Source organism: Odocoileus virginianus, chromosome 15 (genome assembly GCF_023699985.2).
Source record: "Odocoileus virginianus isolate 20LAN1187 ecotype Illinois chromosome 15, Ovbor_1.2, whole genome shotgun sequence".
Taxonomy (NCBI): Eukaryota; Metazoa; Chordata; class Mammalia; order Artiodactyla; family Cervidae; genus Odocoileus; species Odocoileus virginianus.
The window spans coordinates 29,736,737-29,749,329 of NC_069688.1; the positions used below are offsets into that span (position 1 = coordinate 29,736,737).

General features: G+C 38.6%; 1 protein-coding gene across 1 annotated transcript in view; it reads left to right on the forward strand.

Moving 5' to 3' along the window:
- STMN2 (stathmin 2) overlaps nucleotides 1-10,305 on the forward strand; it is a 54,730-nt gene extending 44,425 nt beyond the window's left edge. Inside the window, exons 4-5 of the mRNA XM_020891171.2 lie at nucleotides 762-953; nucleotides 10,063-10,305. Of these exons, the coding sequence (XP_020746830.1) occupies nucleotides 762-953; nucleotides 10,063-10,122 (252 nt within the window). The 3' untranslated portion in view covers nucleotides 10,123-10,305. The remainder of the gene's footprint in view (nucleotides 1-761; nucleotides 954-10,062) is intronic.
- The last annotated feature ends 2,288 nt before the right edge of the window (nucleotides 10,306-12,593 follow it).

Below are 12,593 nucleotides of genomic sequence, written 5' to 3' on the forward strand. Positions count from 1 at the left end.
TCCTGATGCTGCAGGAGAATAACAGTGCACAGAATATGGGGAGTGTGTGGGAATGGGGTGCACAGGGATCTGATGATTCTTCTGTAATCCCTGAGCAATCTCAGGGTTTCAAAGATGACCCGCGTCGCCTTGGCGCATTCAAGACGGGTCCATAACAGGACTTTCTGTTATCTGTGGTCACGTGGCCATGAAGTTTGCAGTATTCACAAGTCTCCAAAGACAATATGGCGCAGGGGAGGAAAGGGTGGAGGTAGGCATGGAATAAAAAAGAAAGTGAATTTGACAATTTTATTGGAGAAAGTTAAAGGCTCGTTGCAGGGTGGAGCCTGCAACTGATCAAAAACAGTGAGGCAGGGAAAAGATGGGAACTTGCCCCAATCCTTGCCTAGTTTCCTCGGGCTTTCATGAATGTTGTCATCCACTGATTGATTACTGTATTCCCTGTTGTATAAATGCTTAGCAGCAGCTCATTAAAACAAAACAAGAACTCTTCCAGCAGGGTTAAATGCTTCTTTAAAAGTCTGTCCAAAAGATTCACAGCTGAAAATGCAGCTCACCACTTTTCCCAACTCACATATTCTATAGAAAACTCAAAGGCATGAAGATGAGAAGGGAAGTGACAATAACGCTCAAGGCTAGAAGTACTATTCATTTGAAAAGAATGCTCTTTTCAATCAGTGGACCGTTGTTCCGCCAGGTTTCTGTCTGGGTGGTTCTGAGATGGCTGTGATGGTTCTGAGGTGGATGTCTCTCTCCCCCAGTCTCAGGAGGCTCAGGTGCTGAAACAACTGGCGGAGAAGCGGGAACATGAGCGAGAGGTCCTCCAGAAGGCTTTGGAGGAGAACAACAACTTCAGCAAGATGGCGGAGGAGAAGCTGATCCTGAAGATGGAACAAATCAAGGAAAACCGTGAGGCGAATCTAGCTGCTATTATTGAACGTCTGCAGGAAAAGGTAATCGTAACAGAGAACCAAGCAGATGCACACTCATATGCAACACACAGCGAGTGAATTCTCAGATACCTGGCAGCAGAGACTTAATCAAACTGCTGCAGGTGCGGAAGGCACCTAACCCCATAGGCAGGGTCTCCCGCTCTGCAGTGTGGTTGAGGAATATAAGTGTCTTACAGCTGGAATTCTCTCAGGTTTTCCAGTACTGAATAAACTGAGGGAGGCTGATCACTGCTTTTCAAATGTATAAAAGGCTTCAGTACAAATCTTTGAAACTCACCTACTGGAAAAATATTAAATTGGAAATGTTAACTATTTCATATAAACAATAATACATAATAATATGATGAATATTTTAAATAATAATATTATTATAAAAATAATAATATAAAATAATGTATTTAATATTTTTTCTAATGTTTAATTAATATATAATATTAAATATGTAGCTTATGGTCAATATATATTTGGACATGTTTCCCTACATTTGGAAAAATATATTTGTCAAAAGAGGACAGAATATGTATGAATAGTGGAAAGCCCATGTAGGAAAATCTATGTGGAAAACTGGGCTTCCCTTGTGGCTCAGTTGGTAAAGAATCCACCTGCAATGTGGAGACCTGGGTTGGATCCCTCGGTTGGGAAGATCCCCTGGAGGAGGGAAAGGCTACTCACTCCAGTATTCTGGTCTGAAGAATTCCATGGGAGCGATAGTCCATGGGGTCGCAAAGAGTTGGACACGACTGAGCGACTTTCAAAAAAAAAAAAAAAAAAACATGGAAAACTAGTAGAGAAAGTTCATTACCTACAGACTGGCACCCTGGTACTTTTCTTCTCATCAGTCTGAATATATGATTGCCATCCCCATGAGTCAGGATGAGCAGTACTGAAGAGCTTCTGGAAATTGTTCTCTTAGAACTATAATATCTTTTATTCAGGATAATTGTGAATCAACTTTCATCTCTCATCCTAGGCCCTAAAAAAATAAAATAAAATGGCATTGCTAGGAATGGGGCATGCTGATCTTATCCAGGATTGGCGATTAGACCTCTGATCTCCAGTGCAAGATTTATCTCACTCCACGACAATCCAGGAGCATTACTGTTTTTTTAAAATTACACACACTCAAACACCCAGCACATCCTTCTTGATTTCAATTGTAAAAGAGGTCATAAAATTTGCATATTTAACTAGTATTTCCAGAAGTGTTGATTTTTAATGGGCAATTTATTTTTCTCTGCGTATTTATCTTCACCCACCCACCCCCTTCCACCAGCTCCTTTTTCTCTCTTACCACTCTCACCCAGAATCAGGCTCCTCCATACATACATACGTATGTTCATATATATATGCAAGAATACATACAATTTGTCCTATAAATATTAAGCCCATGGAATTCTTAATATTTACATCAAGCTGCAGAATCTCCATAGGTGGGACTCAAGCAACCATATATTTTTTAACTCTCCAGATGATTCTAGTACAAAGCCAGGTCTGAGAACTAGTGGTTTGTAGTCTGTTCTGATATGAATCTCAGCTGACAGCTGTCTATCTTGTGCTGAATTATGCAGCTCACATCATCTGTAGGGCCACATTTTCCCTTATTCCACAGCTAGTGACACTTTTCAAATCTAATAGAACCTCTGACCAGTGACAGCCAAGATCTGTTATCTTCTCAGTAAAGTGGAGATACTCCTTAGAGAATACCAAATTTACTCCCATTTGATGTATTTTAAATACACTGTTTTTTGTTTGCATATGGTGTATATGTTTGTATATACTAAAACTACTTTCATTATGGCCAAAAGCTAGCCTTTTGTCTGAATGAAATTACTACAGTGAAGTTAGAATTAAAAAGAGGGTCAATAATAATACTGAAAGTGTATGAAACTACCAAAATAACATAAGCTCTTCTGGAATCTCCCACATCAAAAGATGGTCATTACTGAAATGGCACCTCTTAGTAAGTTGTCATGAAGTGACCACACTAAGTGCCTTTTATACATTTTAATTCCCCACCGTTTTGACAGTCTTCCCTGGCCCTACCAATTAGCCAAGAGACATGATAAAATTCCACATGAGGTTTTGCAACAATCTGCCTCCCACCCAGCCTTCAGCCCCCTCCTCCTTAGTGAAGTGAGCTGAGTATATAAACAGAGCCTGTCCCTCGGGGTGACTACAATGGTGTCCTCCGTGTTATTCGCTCATGAATTCCCACAAACCTCTCAGAGTCCCAGCCACGTTAGCTCAGAGCCTTTATGAAGCTCATGTTCAATTGCTCAGTTGTGTCCGACTCTTTGCAACTCCATGGACTGTAGCCTGCCAGGCTCCTCTGTCCATGGGATTTTCCAAGCAAGAATATTGGAGTGGGTTTCCATTTCCCTCTCCAGGTGATCTTCCTGAGCAAGGGATCCAACTCATGTCTCTTGCATCTCCTGCATTGGCAGGAGGATTATTTACCACTAGGGAAGCCCCTCAAAGCCTTTAGCTGAAAGCCTAAAACAAAAGCAGTTCGAGTTGCACCTTAGAACCTCCTGAAGAGCTCTTTTAAATGAGAGCTTCTGATGTAATCATCTGGGGCAGAACCCAGAGATCAGCATTATTTTCAAAGCTTACCAGAAGACACTGGTTGGATGGCATCACCAATTCAATGGACATGAGCAAACTCTGGGAGACAGTGAAAGACAGGGAAGCCTGGCCTGCTGCAATCCATGGGGTCGCAAAGAGTCAGGCATGACTTAGCATCTGAACAACAAAGTAGACACTTGCATTTAGCCAGAGTTAAGAAACTCTGAGTTAAAGGCTTCTTAAATGTTTTATTTTGTTGTCATAAGTTATCTTGAAATATTTTCATCTTTGTTCCATAAAAGTGTTCTTTCTTCCTTCAAAGAATAATGTTACACTCTTTTTTATATATATTACTATTTGTTTATCGAATAAATGAGCAACCATAAAAATATAAAAGCACCAACATGTAAGTAATATGTAGGGAAATACTGTGTCTATATGGTTCACCACTGAACACACAGCACCTAGACTGTTGCTTGACACAGAGGAAGAACTGCACAAATATTTTTGAATACATACATACACATCAATGCATACATACATAATTTAGCTCATGTTCCCTCTTCTCTCATTGTTCTTTTCCCAGGATTCCTCCTGCCTCCCATAATTTCCACTATCTCCTGTATGAGAACTTACCCTCATGACTATTAATCATTAGGTTAAGAATTATTAATGATAATAAATGTAGTTGTAATGATGCTACATTTACCAAACACATATTATGACACATATTAGCTTTGTGCTCAGTACAGTTTTGAATGTTACTCTCCTTCTAAGTTTCCATCTCTCTTTCCTTAGCACTACATCTTAACACTCCCACTTATACAGAAAAGAGTCAAATGAGGAGGCTGTGGACAAAAAGATATTTGTGCCACAAAGACCTACAGTAGGCTGATAAGTTTTTGTCACTCAAATTGATATAAACAGTCATGCCCAGGACACAATAATGTTACCTGGGGATTATGACAAACACTGAGGTGAAATTGAAAATGTTCTTATTTGAATTTCTATTTCTAAAAAAGAGGGAGAGGGGGAACACCATGCAGAGAGGATAAGAGACTCTTTTTCCCTCACCCAACACTTCTTTCTTCCCCTCATGCACTAGACTACATCCCTCAGAAAGTTCACCGTTTGACACATTAGGCACCATGAGTAGTAGCAGATTTGTTATCAAACCCAACCAGGAACTGAAGTGAATAGTTAATCATGAAAAATCAGTTAAGGCAGGTCTAATCATTTTAACAATACATATATTCATTAAGACTTCCTCGATGGCTCAGCGATAAAGAATCTGCCTGCAATGGAAGAGATGTGGGTTCAACCCATGGATCTGGAAGATCCCCTGGAAAGGAAATAGCAACCCACTTCAGCATTCTTGCCTGGGAAATCCCATGGACAGAGGAGCCTGACAGGCTACAGTCCATGGGGTTGCAAAAGAGTCGGACATGACTTAGCAACTAAATAACACAACGTAGATGATAGCTAGATTTAGGAGATAGGATGAGGAACATGGAGGGAATGGGGAATACTAACTAACCTAGCAGGTCATTTAAGAGGATTTCTAATGAATCTTGTTGAAATCTTCTCTTAAACCAATTTGTAAAATGTCTTGGTTTCAAAATTTTACTGAGTCATTCACTAGCCAATGCCAAGATCTCCCAGCCTGAAACTTTGTAACAAATACTGAAGGAGTTTTAGGTGTTTAGGAGTGACAGAAAAAAAAAAAGAAAAGAAAACAGACTTCCTTGACAACTACTACACCTTATTCAACCACAAAGTACAGAAATTAAACAGTTTCAATGTAATTGATACTTTCACCTCCAACAATGGATGAAAGGTCAAGTGAAAGCATTATAGTTACTATTTTAGTGATAATAGTGTTACTCATATGACTTAGTTTAAAAAGATAAAAAGTTTTTTAAGAGAGTAAGATTCTTTGATACTTTATCTCAGAGATAATTTTGATAACAGATAACTGTTAGGTAGAGATTTCAACCATTATCAATTTCCATTTATTGTAACCTTTCATCCTTCTTATCTGATATTTGGGTTTTGGTGGGGGGGGGGGTTGTCATTCTGACTCACAAGTGACATCTGTGTAACTATTTCCTACGAAATATGTCTGATAAATGAATCATGAAAGGAAAAAGCATTAAAACAATCCTTCATTGATTTCTCATTGTAAACCAGGTATTTGGCACATACTATGGAATTTAATTCCAGAAGGAAATCCTGTAATCATCCCCATTTCACATCTAAGGAACCCGGTCCTTAGAGAAATCAAGCCATTTAGTCAAGATCACAAAGCTAAGGACATCGGAGTCTGAACAAATCTCTCTGACTCCGAACGTTTATGCTAAGTTAAAACTGTAACTTGTGCCAACTCTGCACAGTAAGCAGACTGGCAGCAGCATTGGAAGTTTATAGTGCTCCCAGCATCATCTTCAAGAATGAAAATACTTTCCTTCACTCCTGACTCACTCCTGACCCCTCTTAGTTATTATTAAAGAGAAGGATTCTGATGATATCTCGTCTTGCAGTTAAATATTCACATAATAGGATTTCATGGATTCTAATTGATACACTAGGTCATCTAGTTCAAGTGCTTGTTTAAATTTGATAACTAGAAAGGAAAAGGGATATTAAAAGGTTAAAAAAAAAAAAGAACAACCAAAAAAACCCCCAAACCTCACATTTCTTAGCTTCCAGTACAGAAATCTCTCTAATCATATTTTCTCCACAGAATCAGAATGTTTCCTAAAATTACCTTTTACACATTTTTCATATCAAAGGAATAGTTGCATTCCATGGTAAAAACACTATTATATTGATGAGAGGGAGGGGATAAACTGCAGAGAACATTGTAATTTTAGATCTGTTTCAGTCTGTCTAACCCAGTGCGTGTCTGACAATGCCTGGCAAGTATGACAAGCTCAATAATGAAATGAATATTATCAAAGAATAGACTTGACCTTTTGATGAGCTTTCTCAGAGTATCACAGTTGCCTAAGTAACCTCTGATTTAAGGTCTTCTGACAATTACCAAATGGGTATATCTTTCCCTTTCTCCTTTGCCTTTAGCTTCTCTTCTTTTCTCAGCTATTTGTAAGGCTTCCTCAGACAACCATTTTGCCTTTTTGCATTTCTTTTTCTTGGGGATAGTCTTGATTACTGCCTCCTGTATAATGACAGAAATCTTTATCAGATCTAATCCCCTGAATCTATTTGTCACTTCCACTGTATAATCATAAGGGATTTGATTTAGGTCATACCTGAATGGTCTAGTGGTTTTCCCTACTTTCTTCAGTTTAAGTCTGAATTTGGCAATAAGGAGTCCATGATCTGAGCCACAGTCAGCTCCTGGTCTTGTCCTTGCTGACTGTATAGAGCTTCTCCATCTTTGGCTACAAAGAATATAATCAATCTGATTTCAGTATTGATCATATGGTGATGTTCATGTGTAGAGTCCTCTCTTGTGCTATTGGAAGAGGCTGTTTGCTATGACCAGTGCATTCTCTTGGTAAAACTTTGTTGGCCTTTGCCCTGCTTCATTTTGTACTCCAAGACCAAATTTGCCTGTTACTCCAGGTATCTCTTGAACTTCCTACTTTTGCATTCCAGTCTCCTGTGATGAAAAGGACATCTTTTGGGGGTGTTAGTTCTAGAAGGTCTTGTAGACAATTACCGACATTTTGCTGATTGAAAAAAACAGACTATGCTGAAAATGACAAGCCCACTGCATATCTCTATTTGATTCTCCCATATTTTTACATGGAATTGCATTACAATTTTAAGTATATATTTGATGATTTGAATATAAAATTTTCAAATAACAGACTTACTAAAATACCTGAAAATAAACAGTATTTTTCCTAGGAGCACAGCATTTAAATTTCCTGTCTTTCTTTTTTATTTTTTCAGTTCACAGATTATATTTGTTCTCTCCTATGGCAAAATCTATCTTTTTACAACTAATTTTTTAAGTTGAGTAAGAAGTGTGCTCCAAAGTAGCCTAATAATACTAATTATAATCTTTCCTGCTATATTATAAATTTGGGTTTACATGAATCTTTAGACTTGAAGCTGGTTTTTTCCCTAGCATAGTGATGGTCTGGGCTTTTTCTCAATTTTTGTCAGAACTGAGCTCTTACTAATTAGTTTCTTCCTGCATGAGGAAAAGACTTTACAGCATCTTTTTCCTCATCAAAGCAGAACAAAAAGAAGGAAGAGTCAGCTGCATCCATGCTAATTCCCCCGTGACATTTCCAAACAGGACATGATTTCTCTATGCATGCTTTTTTCCCCTTCTCTGCATGGCTTTTGAATGCAGACAAAAAGCTCATTTAAACCAATTACATAAAATTGCTTTTAAACTCTTTCTCTAGAATCAACTTGCTGCTTACTGTAACTCTGTATTTTTGAAGGAAGTGTATGGCTATATATATATGCCTTTTTCTCCCAGAACCTACATTTGAAAAGACACATTTTTTCCACAAAACTATGAAATTTTCTCTGCGCACTCACACTAAGACTACATAGCGGTGGTTGAGGGGTGGGGTTGGCTGCAGAGTCAGGCTCTCTGAGTTTAAGTCTCAGCTCTGATGCTTGTTGGTTATGTGTTCTTGGGCAAGTGACTTAGTCTTTTTGTGCCTCAATTTCTTCATCTGTACAATGGGAGCCATAATAGAGTCTCCATCACAGGACTGTTGTGACAATCAAGGGAATTAATACAGGTAAAATCTGTGCTTATACAGAACTGTACACATGTTAAGTGACTAGTAAATGCTGAGTATTAGAAAGAATCTATAAGCAAAGACTTCTTGAGATCAATAGAGCTTAATGATAAGATTTACTTTATGGCTGGTCAACTAAATCCCTAAACTAAAGGAATTTGTAGAGCTACAAGAAATTTCTGGAGCTACAGGGGGGAAATAGCAATATAAATAATATTCTAAATAGAAAATAAATAATAATAATTATTATCATTTTAAATTTTAATTTAATAAATATTTAGCTCCTATAATAGGCAAGGGGCTAAATTAAAATTGAAAAATACTAATTATTATCACCATTTATTTTTCTGTTTAGAATATTAGTTATACCTACCAACACTTAGTTAGCCCCTATAATGCACAAGGGGCTTCCCCAGTGGCTCAGTGATAAAGAATCCCCCTGCCAATGCAGGAGATGTGGGTTCAATCCCTGTTTCAAGAAGATTCCCTGGAGAAGGAAATGGCAATGCACTCCAGTATTCTTGCCTGCAAAATCTCATGGACAGAGGAGCCTGGTGGGCTACAGTCCTCAGGATCCCAAAAGAGTCAGACATAACTTAGAAAATAAACAATAATAGGTAAAATAATGTGCTCAGAAGAATGATGTACTAAAAATAGCATTCCACTAAAAATAGCATTGCCTATCAACTCTCTCCTCAGAAAGTTTAATAAGTTTAGTAGCTCAGTTTCTCATGTAAACAAACATTCATTGATCATATACTATATGCAAAACACTCTGCTGGGCCCTGCAAGTGGAACAAAACTGAAAAAATACAGCCCTGGCCTTAGCATTTGCTAGCCCTGGCCCGCCAGCAGCAATGCCCAAAGTACAGGTTAGAATAAAATGGCTGCCCCATGAAAGAGAAGATTTATGCACATTTACAAATGAGAAGTGAGATAGTTTTCAGTCTCATGAAAATCTTCATGAAGAAAGAGACAACCACTACAGGGATTTAAAGAGTCTTCTCCTGACGGATGGAGATGAAAGACTAGGAATCTCAACAATTTGAAAATCTCATGACAATTCCATTAAACTAAAAGATCAAGTAGGTGTAGGTAAAGGGTAGAGGGTAAGGTTGGAGAGATCATTTGGAGGACTCAAGTTTTGAAAGACTGATTAGAAGTTAAGAATTTAGGAAGCATACATAGGGTCTTCTTCCTACATCTCATCCTCCCAAAGTGTCCATTGTCAATTATAAATCCCTTAAAGTGTTAGAGAAAAGGAAAAAGACCGTCAAAAATAATAGAGAAAACAGTGTGCTATTTTATTGCTATTCTGATGATTTATACAGTAGTCCTAATAGTCAAAATTCTCTTAACCATATGATCGTTTTGTCATTATTTTAATAAACACAATGGCAAATTTTTTAAAAGACAGAGGAGACTGTATGGTATTTTATTGCTGTTCTCTAGATTTAGACAGTCCTGAGAGTCAAAATTCTCTCAATCAAAAAAGAAAAAAATGAAAAAATTGTCTTAATCATGTGATCTTTTGATCACTGTTTTAATCAAATACAGGGATAGTTTTTTTATAGACACTATTAGTCTTCCATGGTCTTCTGTGACAAGATGCTTACTGGGTTCCATGTTTTACTTTCTTGTGAAATGAGAACGTTGTCTCCTAAAGGTAGGCACTAAATGGGAAGGAGCTGAGGTTGGGGGAGGAGGAGCTACTTTCTGTCAAGCGCATAGTATGTAAATTAGTGGGCGGGCTCTCCTTCTCTGTGGACCCGCAAGGCCGTGACGTCTCTCCTCCCTCCCGTGTTTTTCAGGAGAGGCATGCGGCGGAGGTGCGCAGGAACAAGGAGCTGCAGGTCGAACTGTCTGGCTGAAGCGACGGAGGGTATGGCACGCCCCACCATTAGTAAATCCCCCTGCCTATATTATAATGGATCATGCGATATCAGTATGGGAAATGTATGACATGGTTTAAAAAGAACTCATTATAAAAAACAAAAAACAGAATCAAAAATAAAAAAAAAAATCAATGCGGTCTCTTTGCAGAATGTTTTGCTTGATGTTTAAAAAATACCTTGGATCTTATTTTGTAAATACTTACATTTTTGTTAAAAAATACAAGTATTGCATTATGCAAGTTATTTCATAATCGTACATGCCCTGTAACAGGCTTTCGATGTTGTGTCTTTCCACTCAAATGAATTTGCTAGGTCTGTTCTTTTGGAAGCTCCCCACGTCTGACTCCATTCCCTGCCCTTTACATTCCAACAGAGAAATGAGGTCAGTAGACAGTCTTTGGTGCTAGAAACCCACCATTGCCTAATGACCTAGACAGCTTGGTAATCTTTGGACTTGACTGAGGCCATACTAAGATCACAGGTATTATAACTCTGCACAAACCACCACATTTGTTCGCTCATAATCTACTAACTGCCTAGAAACTACAAAACCAGGCTAAGTAACACCACTACTCGTAGCATTTACTTTTGCTTCTACTGGATTATGTGCTACAAGTGTGCTTTGGCTTTAGAAAGGGATGGATGAAAAAGACAGATCTGAGATCAATCTGGGTAGAAGCAAAAAGCTGAACCTTTTAAAGCACTGAACACAGATCCCAACCCAAATGGTTCAAGCAGCCGTGAAATCGCTTTTCATGAAGTGGGCTTAATTCTCTAGTTTAAGTTCTTTTGATGGAATGAATTAATGTGTCAGGTGGCTTATTTGTGGATGCCATGATTGATGATGTTCATTTTAAGCTCTTACCTATAGTACAAGTACATGATGCTACTGAATATTTTTCCACTTGGAAACTGTGAGCTGGTTGTTGCATTCAAACACACACACAAACACAATCAAAAACACTGCGGATTTTCACTTAAGCTGGTCTTTCTTCCCCAGTGTGAGGCAATCCTGCCTATTAAAAAAAAAAAAAATTTACTCCATCTGTGAGGGCTGATGCAGTCTAGGGGGCTAGGCAGGGCGTTTGTGCCAACTAAGAGAATCACCAAATACCCACCGTGAGTACCTATCGCAGTTTTGAAGTCGTTTCTCCCCCAACTCCCAACTCCTGAAGGTTGCTGCCTGCATATTTACTCTTCATTAGTGCTATTTTCCTGTATGTCATTGTGAGCAAGCTGTGATTAATAAAGAATTGGAGTTCTGTGAACTAATACAGGTTTGGTCTGTTCTCTTGCCCCTCTCTGTGTCTGACCCTGGAGTTCAGATTTTACAAGTGTGGCTGTTGGATTAGACAGTCTCAGAAACAGACAATAATTAGAGTTTGGAGGAAACCAGGGCCCCTGCTGATTCACTTCCCTTCTAGAGCAGCAGGAAGCGTCACTTTTCTCTCTCCTCCTGACAGCCCAACCCAGCGGGAGAAGTCTTCAATCTGTTCCCCTTGAAAACAGTCAAGATTGAAGGAGACACCACGGTTTCAGACCAGTAAGTCTCTCAAAGCGCTTGGAAGTTTCCTGGAACAGCCTCACATTCTCCCACGCAGCCACTGGACACCTTCCGCAGCCTGTTAAGATGCAATTTCCCCACCATACTGCTGAATTTTGCACTGCCAATAAACACTGCACACACGGACACAGCAGGGGGTCTGTCAGTGACCCAGATGGATCCTGCAGGGCCAAAGGAACCACATCCAGTTTTAGCAGAAAATCATAAATAATTGAAACCACACAGACTTATGAATAAGCAAACTGGGCTGTCATCCATAGGAGTGCTAACAAGCCAAGTTTAAGGTGGAGGCCACCTGGTCCCTATCTTGAATATCCTTTATTTGTGGGAATCTAATACAGCAACCATTGATATCCATCCTTAAAAACATGAATTCCATGACCTTCCTTTGAAATCAATCAGAGCTTCTGATGAGCAGAAAATAAGCTGTATTTTCACAGTGATACTTTTCCCTTCTTTATTTACTCTTTTTTTTATTAAAATACAGTTTGATCTAAAAATAAATAAAAAATAAAATACAGTTTGATCTACAATAGTATGTTAGTTTCAGGTGTACTACATAAAGGCTTGACATTTGCATACATTATAAAATGATCACCACAGAAAGTCTAGTAACCATCTGTCCCCATACAAAGTTATTACAGTATTATTGATTGTATTCTTTGTGCTATATGTTACATCCTTGTGGTTTATTTGTTTTCTAACTAGAGGTTTGTACCTCTTAATCCTCTTTACCTATTTCACACACCCCCAACTTCCTCCCCTCCAGCAAGCACTCACTTGTTTTCTGTATCTATGAGTTCTCACAGTGATTTTTATTTCAGTTTGGAAAACATTACTTGAAGGGCTTCCACTGGGCCAGAGCCTGTGATTAAGCCCTGGG